Here is a 20425-nt window from a genome sequence, read left to right on the forward strand (position 1 = left end):
TGCTCTCATGCTTAATAAGCTGGTGGAAAAAAAAAAAGATAATAAAGTGCCCCATACAGTCTTGTTAGACAATAGTGCTCAATAAACACTAACTGTTATTATTAAAACATTAATCAATAATAGTAGCAATAATAGCCACTGTCCTTAAGACACGTTGACCTCTGCTTCGGAGACTATATATCCCAAGACGCACTTTGCCTAGGTTTCGCTACCCATTGCATTCTGGGGATTGTAGTCCGGAAGTGAGTGACTGATTTCTTAAAGCGCAGGCGCAGTGGCTCAGATACCCGGAAGAACCCGCAGCAGCTCGCAGGATGAGCGGGTGTCCCTGGCTGCTGCTGCGGCGGTGGCGCTGACAGGACAAGAGCTCTATGCCTTTCCGGCTGCTCATCTCACTTGGACTCCTGTGCGCGCTGCTACCCCTGCACCATGGTGCGCCAGGCCCCGACGGCACCGCGCCCGACCCCGCTCACTACAGGTGAAGGGGGCCAGGCTCCCGCCCTTCCGTAATTGGGGAATGGGAAGCGCGGACCGGGTCCCTTCCCTTTCCCTCCATGCCAGGACCCCCACCCTGACTTGCTGGGACCCCACCGACGGGCCCCCGGCAGAAACCAGCTGGTGATTCCCACTTTCCGCCCTATTTCTTGTTCTTTTCTCCGCTTGGTTTTGTGTTCTGACCCCTGCCTTATTTCTCGTCCCCCTCCAGGGAGCGAGTGAAGGCCATGTTCTATCACGCCTACGACAGCTATCTGGAGAATGCCCTTCCCTTCGACGAGCTTCGACCTCTCACCTGTGACGGGCACGACACCTGGGGCAGGTAAAGCGAGTGGAGGGGCAAGGTGTCTGGCGATCCGGTCCTAGGCCGCGGGGGTGTGTGTGTGCGGCGGGGGCTGGTGGCTTCACGATCTCTCACCGGGCCTGGGCCGCGCTCCCCCAATTCTTGCCTTCATCTCCAGAGTGCACTCAGCCTCTTGCAGTGAAACAAAGTGCAAGACTAGCCTGGTGAGCTGGACTTCTGGGATCAGTCCTGGCAATAAAAGACACCAGCTTTGAGGACTTGAACACATTTCTGGACCCATAAGATATCGTGGAAGGGCTCCAACAGTCAGAAAACCTAAGCCCCCCCTTTTTTTATAGGCAGGCTAACAGTCCAGGAGGGGGTGTGACTCTCCCGAAACTTAAGAGCCTCTGTAATCGATGTTCCCTGTGAATGAAACACACTTTCCCCATCATCCTCATGTCCCTCACTGCTTCTTGTCTTTCATATCTCAGCTCAATATGTCACCCCCTCTGCATCAGCTCCTTTAACCACCCACCCCCTTTAAGTCACTCTCATAAGTCACCTGTTTTGTTTTCTTTATAGCACTTCTCACTCTCTGATGCTATAATTTTCACTTCTCTACTGGTTTGTCTTTCTCATTTTCATTAGAATAAAAATCTATGAGAGCTGGATTTCTCTGTCTTCTTCCTTGCTAAGTGAAGAATCATTGCATTAGCTAAAGCTGGCATTGATTGAACACTGTGCTAAGCATTTTACTGTGTCATCTCATTTAATTCTCTTAACACCCCTAGGAGTTAGGTGCCATTATCCCTGTTTTACAAATGAGTATGTTAAGGACTTAGAACTTGTGCTAATTTTTGTTTTTTAGTTGGAAAAAGAGGAAATACAAACAAATGGCAAATTTAAGCAGTACAAAATCATATACAATAAAGTAAATATCCCCCATATCCTAGAACTCCAACCACTGTTAACTTTCCTGTGTGTCTTTCCAGAAATATTGTTGCTTTATACCATTATATAGGTGTGTATATGTGTATCTTTTTAAAATTAACTTTGTAAAAGTATAATTTACATAAAATACACCCATTTTAAGTGTATAGTAACCACGATCATCAAGATATAGAACACTTCTGTCACCCTAAAAAGTGTCCTTCTGTCCCCTTATAGTTAATTCCTCCACCACCACTGACCCTAACAATTGCTAATCCGCTTTCTATCAGATTGTCTCTTTTTGAAATGCAGATTGTAACATACTATACTGCCTGTCCTGTACCTTGTGCTTTTCACTTAACATATTTGAATATCTTTCCATTGGCACATAGAATCCTTGATAATGATCTTTTGGATAACTTCATAGTTTTGCACTGTTGTATCACAGTTTGGTTAATCCCTCTTCAACTGGTGGACCTTTGGGTTCTTTCTAGCCTTTTGCTGTTCTAAGCAATACTGCCATGAGTGTTCTCAAAGAACTCTGTGCACTGTGAGATGAATTCCTAGATGTGGAATTGCTGAAAAGCCTGTGCTCTTAGCTACAATGTTATACTGCCTCCCTAAGGCAGAGCAGGATGCCAGAGAATATAGGGGATGTGTTTAATTACAATTGAGCAAGGTCAGCGCACCCTCCCAGTTGCGTTAAGTGGGTCAGAGAATCCCATTGACTTTCACCGTTGCTTCACTGTTGTGACTAAGTGGGATGGGCAGAGGCGTCACTGTGCCTCACTTAGTTTTGGGGGGATCTGATCTGGGGCAGCCATATTACCTGGTGTTTGATTTTTTTTGCTAAGCAGCTGTGATTTCTTGTCCTTCTACAGTTTTTCTCTGACTCTAATTGATGCTCTGGACACCTTGCTGGTAAGTATCTCATCTGTTCCTTTTCCTCTCCACCATTGCATAACCAACATCCTTCCTCTTTTGGCAGTTTGACTGTGAGTGAAAAATGAATTCCTCTCCTAGGCCTTTTATTTTCATCTCATGATTCTAAGCCATCAGGGTCTAGTTGCCCAGCTATATAGGGGAAAACAATGAATTCCAACTTATTCAGGTTTACTTAGCAAACATTTATAGAGGACCTGTTATATACAGGAATGTATGTACACACACACACACACACACACATACATATACACACCCCGTTATGTATGTACAAGCCTGTGATAGGCTTGTATAACTCTGTGGGGGATACAGAAACTTTGATGTCCTCCCTGTTTTCAGAAGCTTACATTCTAGTGGCGTACAGGAATGTATGTACACACACACACACACACACATACATATACACACCCCGTTATGTATGTACAAGCCTGTGATAGGCTTGTATAAGTCTGTGGGGGATACAGAAACTTTGATGTCCTCCCTGTTTTCAGAAGCTTACATTCTAGTGGCCATGTTTGATGATAAAATAATAATAGTAACTAGTTAGTGTGTCACGTGTAGGGCATGTGCTGAGCACTTTATTTGTGTTATCTTGTTTAATCCTTCCAAGAACCTCATGACTCTTAACAGCAGAGAAATCTGATGCTTAGACAGGTAAAATGACTTGGGCAGGGTACACAGCTATTAAAAAGCAGGACTAAGACTTGAACTTAATTCTGTATGACTCCAAGTCTTGACCATCACCCTTAAAAAAGTCCACAAGAAAGGATTTAACAACTTTCCCCCTATTTCACTATTTCTAGTTCTATCAGTTCTTCTCAGTTTTATGTACTAGTAGTATTTACATGGTTATGATCACTATGTAGATATAATTTAACTTTTTTTTTTGCTTAATGTTAACTCATGTGTACTTGTCCATTCATCTAATATTTATTAAGGGCCAACTGTGTGCCAAGCATGGTGTTAAGCTCTAGATTTATAATGGTGAGTTTAAATGCACATGGTCCCTGCTTTCCTAGAGTTTGTTTTAGTCATGGAGACAAAGAATCAATGAATAACTCTAAAGACTGTATAATTACAAGTTGAGGAAAGGAACACAGTTCTGTGAGTGGTTGTAAAAAAGGAGGCTGACCTAGACTGAGTAGGTTTGGGAGGACTTCCCCAAGGGAGTAAAATGGCACTTGAGTTGAAATCTGGAGGAGAAGTAGGTACAGACTAGGAGAGTTGGGGAGAAGAATGTAGCAGGTAGAGGCCTTGTGGCAGGAGAGAGCATGGCAAGTGCAGTGGATTGAAGGGAGGCCAGTACAGCTGGGGTATGGAGGAGGAAAAGGAGGAAGTAAAGTGAGGCTGGAGGGATAGACGGGGACCAGATGATACAGATTTTGTTCACTAAAGAACAAGATTTTGCTATTTAATTTGAGAGCAATGGAAAGCTACTGAATTTTCTTAAGTAAAGGGCAGGGAATGATGAGATTTCTGTTTTGAGATCACTGGCTGCAGTGTGGAGAAAGAATCATGTAAACATTCAATGAACATTTGTTGAGTAATTTCATGGACTGTGCGTGGCACTCTGGGGAAATGCAGAAATGAGTGAGGCTCCCGGCCATACAAAGATTCTGTCATTGTGGAAAGAAATAGAGGCCCTGAGAGTTGTGTGGATAAAGTTCCTGTGGACTTTAAAGAAGAGGTTTGTCTTAGTCCACTTTCTGTTGCTTTAACTGAATACCTGAGACTGGGTAATTTATAAAAAAAAAAGAAATTTATTTCTTGTAGTTCTGGAGGCTGGGAAGTCCAAGGCCTAGTGGTTGCATCCGGTGAGGGTCTTCTTGCTGGTGGGGACTCTCTGCAGAGTCCTGAGGTGGCACAGGACATCACATGGTGAGGGGGCTCAGGAGAGATAGCCAAACTGGTTTTTATAATAGATCCAGTCTTGAAGTAACTAACCCTCTCACTTGATAACCCATTAATCTATAAATTTATCCCCGTCACCTCCCAAAGTTTCCACCTCTCAACACTCCTGCACTGGGGACCAAGTTACCAACATGCGAACTTTTGGGGACACATTCAAACCATAGCAGGGCTAAAGCAGGAGTCAAATGCTTTCTAGAGAAGGTAACATTTAGAAAATTTCAGGTAGATTGGATTTGGAAATGGAAAGACACAGGAGAGAGTGATTTCTGGCAGAGGGAACAGCATGTCTGAAGGCAGGAAATTGAGGAATAGTTAGTACAGTTTCACTGAAGTAGATAAAGGTAGGTTAGATGAAGATGAACAGTGAGAAATATGATCAGAAAGGTAGGTTGAGTCCAAATAATAGAGGGGCTTGAGTGCTAGGGTAGTCAGGATTATTTTGGTTGCAAGTGATGGAGACTCAATTCATGGAGACCCAATTCAAACTGATTTAGACAAAAAGGAAACTTACCGGGCCGACCCCGTGGAGCACTTGGGAGAGTGCGGTGCTGGGAGCGCAGCGACGCTCCCACCACGGGTTGGGATCCTATATAGGAATGGCCAGTGTGCTCACTGGCTGAGCGCGGTGCGGGCGACACCACACCAAGGGTTGCGATCCCCTTACCGGTCATGAAAAAGACAAAAAGAAAAAAGGAAACTTACCAAATCGAGTAACTAAAAAGTCTAGATCAAGGGTGGCCTCAGACCCAACTGGATCCAGACATTCGAACAATGTCATCAGGAGTCTCTTTCTCCATTTCTTATCTCTGCCTTCTTTGCTGGCTGTGTTCTTGGGCTCTCCATAAGCTGGCAGGGTAGCCAGCAAGAGCTCCAGATTTACATCCCAATCATTTAGTAACCTATGTGCAGAACGAATCACCCCCTTTCCATTAATTCCAGGGACTGAGTCTTTGTTGATCTGGTTTGGGGTCACACACCTATCCCTGAATCGATCACTTGGCCAAGAGATATGGTACTCTGGCTGGTACAGGTCAAGTGCCCACTGCAGGCTGGGGAGATGGGATCATCCTCTCTCAAACCATAGGAATGGCTATGGGAGAAGGGTGATTCCTCAAGGCAAAATTGGGTGACATTATCAGAAGAAAATGTATTAAGTTTGCACTTGGCTGATGGTTTAAATGAAGAGGGTTTATTTTCTCAAGTAAAAGAAAATCTGGAGGTAATTTCTGGCATTGGATCAACTGCTCAATTGTGCCATCAGAGACCCAGGCTCTTTGTAGCTTTCCATTCTGTTGTCATTAGTGTATTAGCTTTCATTCTCTTGCTTAGTACCTCGTGGTCTAACATGGCTGCCACAGCTTCACAAATCATGTCTGCTTCCAAGGTTGAAAGACAGAGGGAGAGAAAAAGCCATGGCAGCTGTGTCTGTCCTTTTTAATTAGGAAAACAGAAGCTTTTCCAGAAGTTCCCCCAGTGGACTTCTCAAGAGTCAGAATTGACTAGGTAACATCATCACCTCTAGCAGCAAAAGAGGCTGAGAAGGCAGCATCTGAATTTCCAGCCTCTGTGGTGGTAGCCCACAGGGGTAAAGTAAGTTAGGAATAAGCGTAGGGCCAACCAACTGTTGTTTTCCATAAGGTCGAATGTGCCAAGAGAGGGTTAAAAACAACTGATATCAACTGCAAATGTCAAACCAAGACTTCCCTATGTAGTCTACACTTTTTATAGTGTGTCCATTTAAATGAGTACATGATGACTCTTGAATTGGTACCTAAGAATTTACTTAACCAGTCTCTTGATATTGGGTTTCTGAGTGATTTCTAGCTCTCAGTGTTTTCTTCTCCTGTCACCAGTCCTAGGACAGCAACGTGAGGTCTTAAGTTAGGGCCACACCAGCATAGGATTCCAAACTCTCAATCCATCCTCTTCAGTTCCTCCATGTCTGAGGGAGCCTCATTGTCAGGTTTCTCTTTCCTTCCAGATTTTGGGGAATGTCTCAGAATTCCAAAGAGTGGTTGAAGTGCTCCAGGACAATGTGGACTTTGATATTGATGTGAATGCCTCCGTGTTTGAAACCAACATTAGAGGTGAGGGCTGTCTTCTAGGGCCTTTGGGAGAGAAGAGAGTGTGGAGTTGCCTCTGTGTAAACCAAGAGGTGGTTTATAGGAGCTTAAGGGCCAACGCTGTCAGGGTACTTGATCAAAATCAGTGACTGACAGAGCTCCTCTTCCCTCCTGGAGGATGGGGTGGTGAGTGAGATCTTGGGATTCCCGGTCAGTTTCAGGCATAAAAGCGAGCAGGGGACAGAGAAAAGACTGGAAAGAAGTATGTGAGAGTTACTCACATATTTACCATATATTTGGTGCTAGGCATATGGCTATGAACAAGAAAGACGTAATCCTTACCGTCTTGGAGTTTATTGTCTGTCCAATAGAACTTTCCGCAATGATGGAAATATTTTCATCTGTGTTGTTTAATATGGTAGCCACTAACCACATGGGCTATTGAGCATTTGAAATGTATCTATGGCAGGTGAGGAACTGAATTTTTAATTTCATTTAATCTTAGTAAATTTAAATAGTCACATGGTTAGTGATTACTGGACAGTGCAAGTCTATGGCATTAAGTTGCCAAACCTGCCTGTCCATAAGAACCACCTGAGACTTTTGAAAAAGTTCAAATGTGACCAAGGTGCAGGGTTTGATCCCTGTTACTGGCCGGCCACCAAAAAAGAAAATAAATGAATAAGTAAATAATAAAAAGTTCAAATGTGACCAAGGTGCAGGGTTTGATCCCTGTTACTGGCCGGCCACCAAAANTTACCGTCTTGGAGTTTATTGTCTGTCCAATAGAACTTTCCGCAATGATGGAAATATTTTCATCTGTGTTGTTTAATATGGTAGCCACTAACCACATGGGCTATTGAGCATTTGAAATGTATCTATGGCAGGTGAGGAACTGAATTTTTAATTTCATTTAATCTTAGTAAATTTAAATAGTCACATGGTTAGTGATTACTGGACAGTGCAAGTCTATGGCATTAAGTTGCCAAACCTGCCTGTCCATAAGAACCACCTGAGACTTTTGAAAAAGTTCAAATGTGACCAAGGTGCAGGGTTTGATCCCTGTTACTGGCCGGCCACCAAAAAAGAAAATAAATGAATAAGTAAATAATAAAAAGTTCAAATGTCCAGGCTCTACCCTAAACCTAATAAATTGTGATCTCTGGGTTGGGTCCTAGAATCAATATTTTTAGCAGACTTCTGATGATTCTTGTGGAGCTACCACAGCCTTTATTTGCAGTGAATTTCTAGACCACTGCTTAGCAGCTGTCACTTCTGGATGGCAGTTATGTTTTCCCCCCTTATTTTGTATGTTTTCTGCAATGAAACTTTTGTCCTAGATATATGATACATAAAAGTTTAAAAAAGAGAGGAGAGCAGAGGGACAGCATGGTATAAAATCCTGGGTTAGGAATCAGACCTGAGTTTGAGGCTGTGCTTATCGCTGAGTATCACAACTTCTGAGCCCGATTTGTTGTCTGTAAATGAAAGTCATACTTATACCTTTGTTTCCGATATGAAATAATTACACAAGCTTTCTTTTAGTTAATATTTTCCCAGCGTATCTTTTTCTACCCTTTTGCTTTCAGTCTTTCTATAGTTTTATGATTATAAATGTATTGTATATATTGATTTTTCCCCTCATCCCATTTTCCTTTTCTTAACTTAGAAATTATACACAGTATCTAGCTTTTAAAACAGTTTTTCTAGCAAATTTAACAAACGTAACTTTCCAAAGTCTAGAGTTAATGAAAATCTTTATTCTCCTCTTGAATAGTACAAAACTTGGCTCTGAGGACATCCCGATCTTTATGCAATAGTAATATATTTTAGTTCTTTGATTTGAACCCTTCCTACATTATTGTTGTTCTATGCAGTGAATTTTTAGATTTACTTATATATTTACCTCTTTTATGGTTATCTTTTGTTCTTATGTCTCAGACCTTACATCTGTGATCTCTTACCTTCTCTCTGAAGGAGAGAAGGAAACCCTTTAGGGTTTCCTTTAGCTCAGGTTTGTTCCTGGCAGACTTTCTCAGCTTTTGTCTATATGAAAATGTCTTTATCTCACTGCCTTTGTTTGGCCTGTGGGGGGATATCTTTGCTGGGCATATGGTTCTAGGTTGATAGTTATTTTCTCTTAGTACACTGAAAATTTTTTTCCATTGTTTTCTGGTTTCATTGTTGTTAAGAAGTGATCTGTCAGTCTAATTGTTGTTTCTTTGTAAATAATCTGTAGTTTTTTGTTTTCACTCTGGATGCTCCTGCCTTTTAAAAACTTTTTATTATGAAAATTTTCAAACAAACATAACAAACATAAAAGTAGAGAGAGTAGTATAATGAGCTAGATGTACCTATCATCCGGCTTTAACGATCATTATTACATTGACTGGCTGCTTTTGAGATTTTTTTCCTTTTGGTGTTCTGGAGTTTTACTATGATGTGAAAAAATATGGATTTCTTTTTATTATCTTGCTTGGGATTCTTGGGTCTGAGATTTGGAATCTTTCCTTAGTTTGAGAAAGTTTTTCACTATTTCTCTCTGAATATCACCTCTTGCCCATTTTCTCCCTCTTCTCTTTTTAGAACTCCAACTATATATATTTTACACCTTCTCACTGTATTATCCAAATCTCCTTACAAACATTTTGTCTCTTGATGTTGTATTTTAAATGATTATTTTAAAACATTTTTTAAGAAACATTTTGTCCCTTTATGTTACATTTTGGATAATTTTTTTTATCTTCAAGTCCACTAATTCTCTCTTCAACTATATCTTATCTGCTATTAAACCTATCCATGTAATTTTAAATTTTTATTATTATAGTTTTCATTTTTAGAAATATTGTTTGGTTCTTTTATAAATATGCTTGATCATTTTTATAATTTCTTACTACAGCTTGAGCATCCCAGGTCCAAAAATTTGAAATCTGAAATGCTCCAAAATTCCAAACTTTTTGAGCACTGACATGATGCTCAAAGGAAATGCTCATTGGAGCATTTTGGATTTCAGATTTTCAGATTTAGGATGTTCAACCGGTCAGTATAATGCAAATATTCCAAAATTCGAAAAAAATTGAAATCGGAAACACTTCTGTTTCAAAGCATTTCAGGTAAGGGATACTCAACTTGTATTTTCATCTGAAGAGTGGGCAGTTGTACCCAGTCCTTGGTACACAGTCGGGACCAAAAAACCAAAATAGCCATTGTGCTTATGACCAACCAAGAGAAAAAAACTTTGTAAACTTAACACTATGAATATGTTGGATTAAGACACTCTTCTTTCACTAGAAAGAGAGTGGGGGTTTTTTGTTGTTTTGTTTTGTTTTGCTTTTTGTGGCTATCTGTTAAGAGGACCCAAACCCATGACCTTGAGGTTATAAGGCTGTTTTCTAAAAAACTGAGCTAACCAGCCAGCCCCCAACAGAGTTTTTAGGTTTAATTTGCACAAGGGAAAGACTGGAGGCCATGGGACTATGACACTTGCTTTTTGTACCATCTGTAGTGGTGGGAGGACTCCTGTCTGCTCATCTGCTCTCAAAGAAGGCCGGGATAAAAGTGGAGGCTGGATGGCCCTGCTCTGGACCTCTCCTGAGGATGGCTGAGGAGGCAGCCCGAAAACTCCTCCCAGGTAAGACCCACACAGAGATGGGAGAGAGCTGAGTTCCAGCAGGTCCTGCTTCTTTTGCTGGAGATGAGAGTCACAACACTGAATCATTTCCAGGTGTTTCTCACCCAAACGCTTGGTATTTCTACCCCCATATATCCACCGTGGAAATCAGGAGAGTCCTGGGCATTCTAAGGGTTTGTGNAGGACCCAAACCCATGACCTTGAGGTTATAAGGCTGTTTTCTAAAAAACTGAGCTAACCAGCCAGCCCCCAACAGAGTTTTTAGGTTTAATTTGCACAAGGGAAAGACTGGAGGCCATGGGACTATGACACTTGCTTTTTGTACCATCTGTAGTGGTGGGAGGACTCCTGTCTGCTCATCTGCTCTCAAAGAAGGCCGGGATAAAAGTGGAGGCTGGATGGCCCTGCTCTGGACCTCTCCTGAGGATGGCTGAGGAGGCAGCCCGAAAACTCCTCCCAGGTAAGACCCACACAGAGATGGGAGAGAGCTGAGTTCCAGCAGGTCCTGCTTCTTTTGCTGGAGATGAGAGTCACAACGCTGAATCATTTCCAGGTGTTTCTCACCCAAACGCTTGGTTTCTACCCCCATATATCCACCGTGGAAATCAGGAGAGTCCTGGGCATTCTAAGGGTTTGTGACTGAATCATTTCCAGGTGTTTCTCACCCAAACGCTTGGTATTTCTACCCCCATATATCCACCGTGGAAATCAGGAGAGTCCTGGGCATTCTAAGGGTTTGTGGGGGCCATGGCCTAGGATGGATGAGCTGACTTCTTTACTCTTGCAGAGGTGGGCTGAAGGCCAGCCTGGCAGGTAGAAGGACCTTGCCCATACTTTGTGTCACCCTTCCCAGGCCCACACTGCTGAGATAACAGGCCCTGGCAAGAGCCCTGGTCTGAGCATTAGGAAGCCTGGGTTCTGGACTCAGCTCTGCCTGCCAACAGCTTGACCAAGCCACTCTTCCTCTCCATGGTTCAGTTTCTCTGTCTATCAAATGGGAGTCATAATTCCTGCCTTCCCACCACACTGGGTTTGGGGAGGCTAAAATGAGGTCAGAAAGGGTAAAGTGCTTGGAGAACCTTAAGCACTATTGAAACGAGAGGGATTCGTTTTGTGACTAAGCTGCGTCCAGGGCTGTAGGCCAAGCCTCAGTATTTTTGACTAATGGGGCAGTAACTCTAGGCTCAGCAGCATCATCTGGACACTGTGTTCCCTTCAGGGTGTGGTGGTGGCTGTGAGGGCTGCTCATACCCAAACACGTCACAGTGTGCTTTCCACCAGCCTCTTGGCCATCTCCCTTATTTGTCCCTTTCTGCAGCACTTGCCTCTCATCCTGGGGAGACCAGAGGAGAGAGAGTGAGCTGGGTTCAGGTCTCACTCACAGCTCACGGCCTGAGTGTCTCCTGGAAACATCATGTCCTGTGTGATTCACCCCTAGGAGAAAATGCCTGCTGCTCCTCCTCCTCCTCCTTTTGTGTGTGTGTGTGTCATTTAAGAAATTTTTGCACTGAGAAATACACATGTTGAAAAGCATAGATTGAATAATTATAAAACAAGCACCAGTATATCTATCATTCAGGTCAAGAAGTAGGATTCTGTCACTCCTCTTCTTAATACTGCCTGACTTTTCTGAAATATCCCTTTGAGCCCTTCTTGGTTGTGACACGCTTTCTTCTTGCTTGCCACTCCTGCCTGCCAGAGAGCAAGTTTCTCATCTATAGCAGACAGAATTGCTGAACCCTGTAATTCTTGGAAGTTTTGACAACTTTGTCCATAGTTTAGTGATGTACGGGCTACTCAGGGGTTGTCTGACCTTTTGGCCTGAAGAGGAAATCTCTGCCTCTGGCTGCTTGTCAAGTCCTTGCCTTGAGTCGGAAGGCACTAGGCTGGGGGCAGGCAGGGGGCAGGCAGGGGGCAGGCGTTCTCATCCCAGCTCAGTTTGAATCTCTCTGTGTGACCTTTGGCCGAATCACTTCTTTACAAGCATTATTTCCCTACCTGTAAACTGAGAGTTGAGCTATATCAGTAATTTAGTGGTTTATATCCTACTTTTTTTTCTTTTAAAAATAATTTAGCTCCTAAACACTTTATTTAAAACAGGGATCTCTAATTGGCTCCTCTGGGACTGCTTTCAATCTGCAGATACGTTTCATTTGGTCAGAATGGTGGTTTCAAAAGCCTATGAACAGGCCAATTCGAGTACAGTGGTGCTTACAACTAATTGATCACAACCAGTTGCAGGTTTCTTTGTTCTTCCACTCCCACTGCTTCACTTGACTAGCCTAAAAAATAAAATAAAATAAAAAGCCTATGAATATCTTCTAATGGGGCATGCTCTTGTCAGTGTGCCATAAGCCCCTCTACTCCCTATGGCTTAGACCTTGCCTGCATCACCTGCTGGCCTTGAAGGCATAGTGTAAATAAAATAAATAAAGGTATATAAAGTGGGTATGTGTGGTGTGACAACCTGGAGCACAGCCCACCCGTGTCCCCTCTTTATATGCAGGAGCCCAAGGGTCATGCAGAGCAGTGTGTGACAGCTTCTGGGTTAGGTGGCTTTAGCAGCTCTCAAGTTGTGACATTTATCTGTCTCTTGCTCAGATTCTAGAAGATCATCCAGGAGAAAAAGAAGAAAATGCTGGCTAAGGTCTCAGGCTTTGGGCCTGTATCAGAACTATCCCTACCTACTTGCCCCTGTCTGGGTTCATAATTTTTTGATTGTTCAGCCTTTCAGACCCCCACTGGCATGCCATATGGAACAGTGAACCTGCTTCATGGTGTGAACCCAGGAGAGACCCCTGTCACCTGTACGGCAGGGATTGGAACATTCATCGTGGAATTTGCCACCCTGAGCAGCCTCACTGGTGACCCCGTGTTTGAAGACGTGGCCAGAGTGGCCCTGATGCGCCTGTGGGAGAGCCGGTCAGATATTGGGCTGGTAGGTCGGCTGCCGCCCTTCCTGTTTGGGTCAAGTCTGCCACCTTGGCCCCTGCTTATGGGGCCCAGGGCTCTGAGCAACAAGTTACAACTGAGCCAAAGGAAACTTAGGATGACCTTGGGAGTGGTCCAGGATTTGGGCGTAGGACGCTGAAAACAGACCAATCCCTTAATTCGAGTTTGGCACAGAGGGGTAGAGAGCATAAGAGCACATCTTCTGGCAGGGAACAGGGGCTATGTTAAGCTGTAATCCCTTGACATGCTCTGATTTCTTGGGAAGGGGGTCATATGCTTCATGCCCCTGACTCATTTAGTGACTTTAGGTCATCAGCTTGTCAGGCCCTTATTTTTAGTATCCATCTTTATTTGTAAAACTGTGCTTCTTGGAACACTGGTTCTGAGAGATGCTGAATGTCTGTTCCATGAAAAAATGATTCCTGGCCAGTTACGTTACAGAAATATTACACATAGTATGCTTTTTTTGGAGAGTCACAATGAATATAAACAATAAAAGTTATGAAATCCTATGGTAAAGAAATCTATTTAACTTTGCCTAACAACATTTCCCAAACTTATTTGACCCCAGAGCTTCCCTTTCTCTTTCCTAATACTCCATGGAAATTTAACAAGCTTTGGGCCAGATGGTCTCTAAGGTCTGTTTCAGCTTCTAAATGGAATAATCTAATGAGACTAAGTAATTGAGCCAAAGCTATGCTGGAAACAACACAGATTTAGTCAGAACTAGATACAAGCCCTGGCCATGCTACATTGAAGCTGTGTGACCCTGGGCAAGTCACTCAACCTCTCTGGTCCTCAGTTGCTTCAGCAGCAACTTTAATATATTAATACCTCCTTTGCTGAGTCATTATGACTTATAAAGACTGTTTGAAAGTGATTCAGGTACAGGCACATTTTATGCAAAGTCTGGTGTTAAGTCAGCTTGAAAAGTGAAGCTTGTGTGAGGGATCCTTGAAAATCCCTCAAGATGCCACTCTGGGAACCTATACTTACTTGCTTAGTCAGTCCAACACAGGCGCTTGTGTCTCCTGCATTGGAACTGTAGTAGTCTCTTTGGTGCCCTGTTCATATCTTCTCACCCCTTACCATTTCTGTGCACACTGGCTTGTCTTCCTACTGCCATCACCTGTGGCTTTTTGCCTGTGGGCCTCCTCTGGTGCCTGGAGTCTGCTCTGCTTGCCTTCGGCTAGAAGTACCAGGACTTAATGCTGTCCATAAGTGGTTCTCAACCAGTGACTGATACTGATGGATTTGTGGATAAACATTCCAGTTCCCTGCCCCTTGGGTGGGATCACTCTGAGGCACTTGATCTACACTGAATCCTAAAGTTCCCCAGCAAGATTGAACTTGAACTTGAACTTCAATTCTCACATGGATTGCTTGATCACACCCCTTATGGGCTGCCTTCCCTTCCCTGCCTCACGTACCCCCTCCTCTGCTGGCGTTTCCAGGGACTCACTCTCTAAATCAACTACTTTCAGTATTCTTATTGAGGTCTGCCCCAGGGGGAACCAAAACTAACACAATAGGTAGCTCTTTGACTGAGTACCAGATGAAGTTAGCTTCCAGGAGGGTCTAAGTTGTATGAAAAACACATCTCTTCATTTAAGCCTTTTAAAATTTATTTTTACAAGACTTTACAGTCATGTGGCTTAAAATTCAAAGGATACAAAAAAAAGTACCCGGTGACGTTGGTGAAGTTCCCTCTGACCCCTGTCTTCCAGTTATCCAGTGTCTCCCCTTAGAAGCAACCACTCTATCATTTTCTTGGATGTCCTTCCTGAGTTAATTTACAGAAATACGTAAAAGTATGTCTTGTGTCTTTATTTATTTATTTATTTACTTACTTACTTACTTGTCGCTGGCAAATATGGAGATCCAAACCCTTGACCTTGGTGTTAGCACCACTGCCCTCTAACCAATGAGCTAACCAGCCAGCCCTCTTGTGTCTTTAGACTCTGGAATCACATGCCAAGTGCTGAGACAGATTGTGGGAATGGAGGGTTCTCATCTCTCACCTCACACTCACTGTACGCATTGCCTAAGCACTCCAAATCACTTTTCCTTTTCTTTTTTTGCCAATACATATAATTAAGTCCTCATAAATGTGCGTGAGACGCATCTCCACTGTATAGATGTGCAAGAAGGTGGGCCACGATCCAGCCTTGCTCCCTCCCTCCCATAGCCTGCATGTCTCCCAAGAAGCACTGGGGTGCCTGCCTTGCATCCCACTGGGCAGTTAGGAGGGTGGGTAGATCCTTCTTTGGCCTTGGGCCCTCCCTTGAGATCACATACCTCTCCTAGGTCGGCAACCACATCGATGTGCTCACTGGCAAGTGGGTGGCCCAGGACGCAGGCATCGGTGCTGGGGTAGACTCCTACTTTGAGTACCTGGTGAAAGGAGCCATCCTACTTCAGGATAAGAAGCTCATGGCCATGTTCCTAGGTAAAAGGGCAGGGTAAGAGGGCTTTCCCCATAATTTTTCCTATTGATGAGTGGTTTGTTCATAAACTTCTGGTTGCTCCCCAAGTGCCTACAGAATCATTCTGAATACCTCAGTCTGTATTCCAAGCCACTGTGAACCTGCACTGCCCACTTGATGCCACTATACCTCTTCTTGCCTATTTTCAAGACCCAACTGACCCATGCTGCATTCTCTATACTGGCCCTGGATTTCTTATCTCCTGGCCATTGCACATGGTGTTTCCTTTGCCTAGAATAACTTTTTTCCTGTTTTCCTGTTCTATTCACCCTTCAAAACCTAGCTCAAATGTCACCTTGCCCAGGAAGTAGCTTGATCCTTCCTCAGAATATAGGGCCTTCAACATCTTTCTTGCAGTCAGCTGACATCAACAGTTACAGCTCTACCAACTGAGTACAGAATCCACACCTAATTCATCTTTATATTTCCCACAATGCTTTGCATGATGTAGGTAATACATTAGTGCATGATGAATATGTACATTTTACCCTCCAGGCCCTTAGACTCTAGTAATAATAATATTGAGGAATCATTGAGCACCTAATAATTATTATTATAGCTACTACTCATTTATTTAGCAAATATTTATTGAGTACCGTTGATGTGTCAAGCACTATACCAGGCTCTGAACATGGACTGTTTCATTTAATTCTTACCACACTATTTGAGATTATTTTATTTATTTGCATGTATATTTGGTACTTTGTTCATTCAGATAATAAATATTATACACTGTCCTAGTGTTGGAGATTCTGCAGTAACCAAGATAAAATGCCAGTGCTCATGGATTTACAACCTAGGGGAGAGGTAAAAGTTCAAGTTCCCACTAGAATGTGAGCTCTATGAGGGCTGGACTTTTGTTTACCACCTCCTGGGTGCCTGGCACCTAGTAGGTGCTCAGTGAATATTAGTTGAGTGAATAAATAACTGAACAATCCCAGGAGGTGCATAACACTACTTTCCCCATTTTACAGATAATAGGACTGAGACTTAAAAGGGGAAAACTTGCCCAAGGTCACAGCTAGCAAGTGGTAAAGCCAGAGCTGGAATTTGAGCCTCCAGTTTGACTCCAGAAGCCATGTTGCTTTCTAGTCTGCTTGCCTCATTGCATCCTAGTCTGCTTTGAGGCTAGACCATCATTTGATCCTTCAAAAGTGTAAGTCCAAGCTCCCGCTGTAAAGACCTGCCTTTTGTCTCCCTAATCACTCATGTGTCTGTTATCCCATCTCTCCCACTGCAGAGTATAACAAAGCCATTCGGAATTACACCCGCTTTGATGACTGGTACCTGTGGGTGCAGATGTACAAGGGGACTGTGTCCATGCCTGTCTTCCAATCCTTGGAGGCCTACTGGCCTGGTCTTCAGGTAGGAATGATCAAAGAGGTTGGTCACTTTTCTGTGGAACTGGCAAAACAAACTCATTCTGTTGTATAAATCAAATAAGGCACTTCAGTTGCTTGAGTATATTTTTTGGAGGGACGGGTTGGGGATAGAAGAGAGACCTGGAGTGAATTAGACAGATGTAAGATTTCTGCCAAACTGAGTTTTCCAAGGGAAGCTTTAAGGTGTCAGGAACTGAGCTTCCAGTTTGCCATGGAACATTGTACTATTTAAAATAAAGTAGACAGTGTCTTTCCAGGCTGGGCAGACAGCCATTGGCAATAGCTGTTTCTCCACTGGGCATTTCTGTCAAATCTCATTCTTGACAGTGGGCCTTAGAAGGGGCAGGAAGGCAGCTCTTGCTGCTCTGCCCACCATCCTTGTTTTTTTCCATTACACGGTCTGATGGAGTTGCAGCAGGAAGGGATCTCTACAATCGAATCTACCCCCCTAGGTGTTCCAAAATATTTCACACACCAAAATGTTTGTGTAATTTTTTTTTTTAATTTTAAGAAAAGGTAATAACATGTAGGTGGTTTTAAATTTAAAAGCCCAGAAGGGAATATAATAATGAATGGTAAGTCCTGAGCCCCCACCCTTGGGCCCTCTCCCCAGGCCCATCCCTAATACCAGTTTTCTGTATATCCTTCCTGAAATCCATATACATAAACATATATATATATATGTATATCCCCCTTTTTTCTGCTCATAGATAGGGACATATTCTATTCTTTGGCACCTTTTCTTCACTGAATGTTATCTTGTAGATCATTCGTTATTGATGCATGTAGATCAGTTTTACTTTTTTTTTAACAGCTGCATATATTGCATTGAATAAATGTAGTGCAATTTATTTAACTAGTTAGTTAATAAACTAGTTAATTTAGCCAATCCTCTTATTTTACAGATGGGGGGAAAGGCTCACAGTGAATCTGTTGAGAGTATTAAATATTGCCGCAGCTCTTTTAAGATCTTCAAATTTTATTGCTTGAGCGTCCCCCTAAAAGAACATTGAAAAAATATGGAGCCCTTTGGATGCTTTTAACGTTGAGTTTATTTTATTTATTTATTTATTTATTTTTTAAAGATGAACATTAAGAGTTTAAATAGTTACATACCATCCCTTTTTCTCCTTGAACTCATATTTGTAGTATCCTCCCCCAACAGAGTTTTATCCTAGTTATTATATTTTATGCTGAAAGCATTTACAGAGATGCATCACCCTATCATACATCTATGTAACAAAATTTGTATATACATAGAAATTTAAAATGTTTAAATATTTCCTATGATCATAGGCTTAGAGTATTAAATTTGTTTTCTTCTGGATTTAGTTTTTTATTAAATGTATTATTATGTAATTGATTAAAGTAACATTAATAGCTTATAATTTTTGCTAAATAATTCTAAAGCCTAAAAGCAATTTTATTGGAAATGCATTTCTTAGTGAGCTTTTGGGGGCTTTTTTGTTTCTAATTAGTTAATGTGTTGCGTGTGAATACTACTTACTACTGAAATGGAGCATGGGTCAATATCTTTTATTTCTGCTTTTCACTTTTTTAGATATAAGTGCCAAGGAGCCTTATGCACATAAATAAGTAGATGGAAATGGAGAGAATTTGATTATTGTGATATCATTCAGTTCTTTGAAATCATTTAGTTAATATATTAAACCATAAATGAGGGTACTTCAAAAAGTTCATGGACAGATTTGCATCATCTTTCAATTCTATTTTTCTGTGAAATTTTGAAGTATCCTTGTAAAATTGCCAGCATTCAACCACTTTTGACCTACAAAAATAGCAATATCATATGATTCAGCCTTTATATATATAAGAGGCTAAGACAGAGAATATTGGATAGGAATCTACTCTAGACAGGGTGTTCAGGGGAGGCCTCTCAGAGGTGGTGATACTTAAGCTTATACTTGAAGGGTAAAGACTTGGGGGTGGAGGAACAACGTTCCAGACAGAGGGAGCATCATGTGTGAAGGTCCTGAGGCAGGAAAGAGTTGGGTGTTTATCAGAAACAATGAAAAGCAGTATGGCCATGCCACAGTCCAGGGAAGGGAAAGCTCAACTGATGGAAGGTCAGCAGAGACCAGATTGTGCAGGGCCCAGAGGGCCCTGGTGAAGTGTCTTGATTCTACATTGAGCCCGTGGGAAGCCACTGAGGTCTGGCATATGTAGTAAGATGGTTATTCAGGCTGCCTTGGGAGACTGGAGTGGAAAATGGTGAGACCAGCAAGGAAGCCTTTGAGGTCATCCCAGTGTGAAATGCTGGTGACCAGGAGATGGAATTAGCAGGAGTAGCTGATGGAAAGGGTGTGGAGATGCGAGAGAAGGGAGGAGTCAAGAATGACCACCAGGCTTCTGGCCAGAGTAACTGGGTGGACAGTGGTGACATTTACTGAGAAGGGAGAGAGGCGAGAGTAGGAGGCAACTTTGTGGGAAAATGAGGGAACCAAGAAGTTTGTTTGGGAAATGTCAAGTTTGTTCTACCCATGACATATCTAATGGACATGTCAAGGTCAGCTGTTTCCCTGTGAGTTTATATTAATAGTAATGGCTACTTAGCAACAGCCAGTAAAATTAGAAATACATATATCCTCTGACCCAGCAATCCTAGTTATGGAAATTTATCTACAGATACACTTTGCATATGTTTGATGTGACATATATACAGGGTTATTTATTGCAGCATTGATTGTTGGAACCAAGTCAAATACCTATTCATAGGGAACTGATTAAATTATGGTCAGAGCAATGGAATGCTACGTAACTGTATAAGTAGAGGAGAGAGTTCTCTCTGCATTCATATGGAAAAATCAGGATATATTGTTAAACGAATAAAGGAAAATGCAGATAGTGTATTTGATAGGCTATTTTAAGTGGGGGAGAATAGCATTCACTCATTTTTGCCTATGTTTGCATAAAGAAACTCTGGAAGTTTACACAAGAAACTAATAAAAATGGTTGTTGGGGGTGTGGGGTGGGAATGAGACTTAGCACAGTCAACTTTTTCCCTATTCTTAAAATTTTGAAACAGATGGCCGAAACTAAAAAAATGTTAGTAACTAAGAATGACTTTGAAGGTCCAGGGACTTAATGTATAATCTCTGTTCCTTCCAGCAATGTGTGAGATAGGTGTTGTACTTTAAATCTCATAGATGAGGCTCAGAGAAGTTAAGTGGCTGGCGTGGGCCACACAGTGAATAAACGGCTGACTCAGGATTTGATTGAAGGCCTTTTGGCTCTAAAGGCTTTGCTTTGTCTTTTCCCTGAGGTTGTATGTGGGGTTTTGTCTGTGGGTTTTATGCTTAGTGTCTGCCTGCCTGACAGCCACTTCT

General features: G+C 42.4%; 1 protein-coding gene across 1 annotated transcript in view; it reads left to right on the plus strand.

Annotated features, from left to right (window-relative positions):
- The first annotated feature begins 321 nt into the window (after window positions 1-321).
- EDEM2 (ER degradation enhancer, mannosidase alpha-like 2) overlaps window positions 322-20425 on the plus strand; it is a 25549-nt gene continuing 5445 nt past the window's right edge. Inside the window, exons 1-8 of the mRNA XM_008573111.1 lie at window positions 322-478; window positions 707-817; window positions 2593-2632; window positions 6546-6651; window positions 10133-10258; window positions 12985-13196; window positions 15518-15659; window positions 16937-17061. Coding sequence (XP_008571333.1) covers window positions 372-478; window positions 707-817; window positions 2593-2632; window positions 6546-6651; window positions 10133-10258; window positions 12985-13196; window positions 15518-15659; window positions 16937-17061 — 969 coding nt within the window. The 5' untranslated portion in view covers window positions 322-371. The remainder of the gene's footprint in view (window positions 479-706; window positions 818-2592; window positions 2633-6545; window positions 6652-10132; window positions 10259-12984; window positions 13197-15517; window positions 15660-16936; window positions 17062-20425) is intronic.

The sequence above is a fragment of the Galeopterus variegatus genome, unplaced genomic scaffold, assembly GCF_000696425.1.
Source record: "Galeopterus variegatus unplaced genomic scaffold, G_variegatus-3.0.2 Scaffold3, whole genome shotgun sequence".
NCBI lineage: Eukaryota > Metazoa > Chordata > Mammalia > Dermoptera > Cynocephalidae > Galeopterus > Galeopterus variegatus.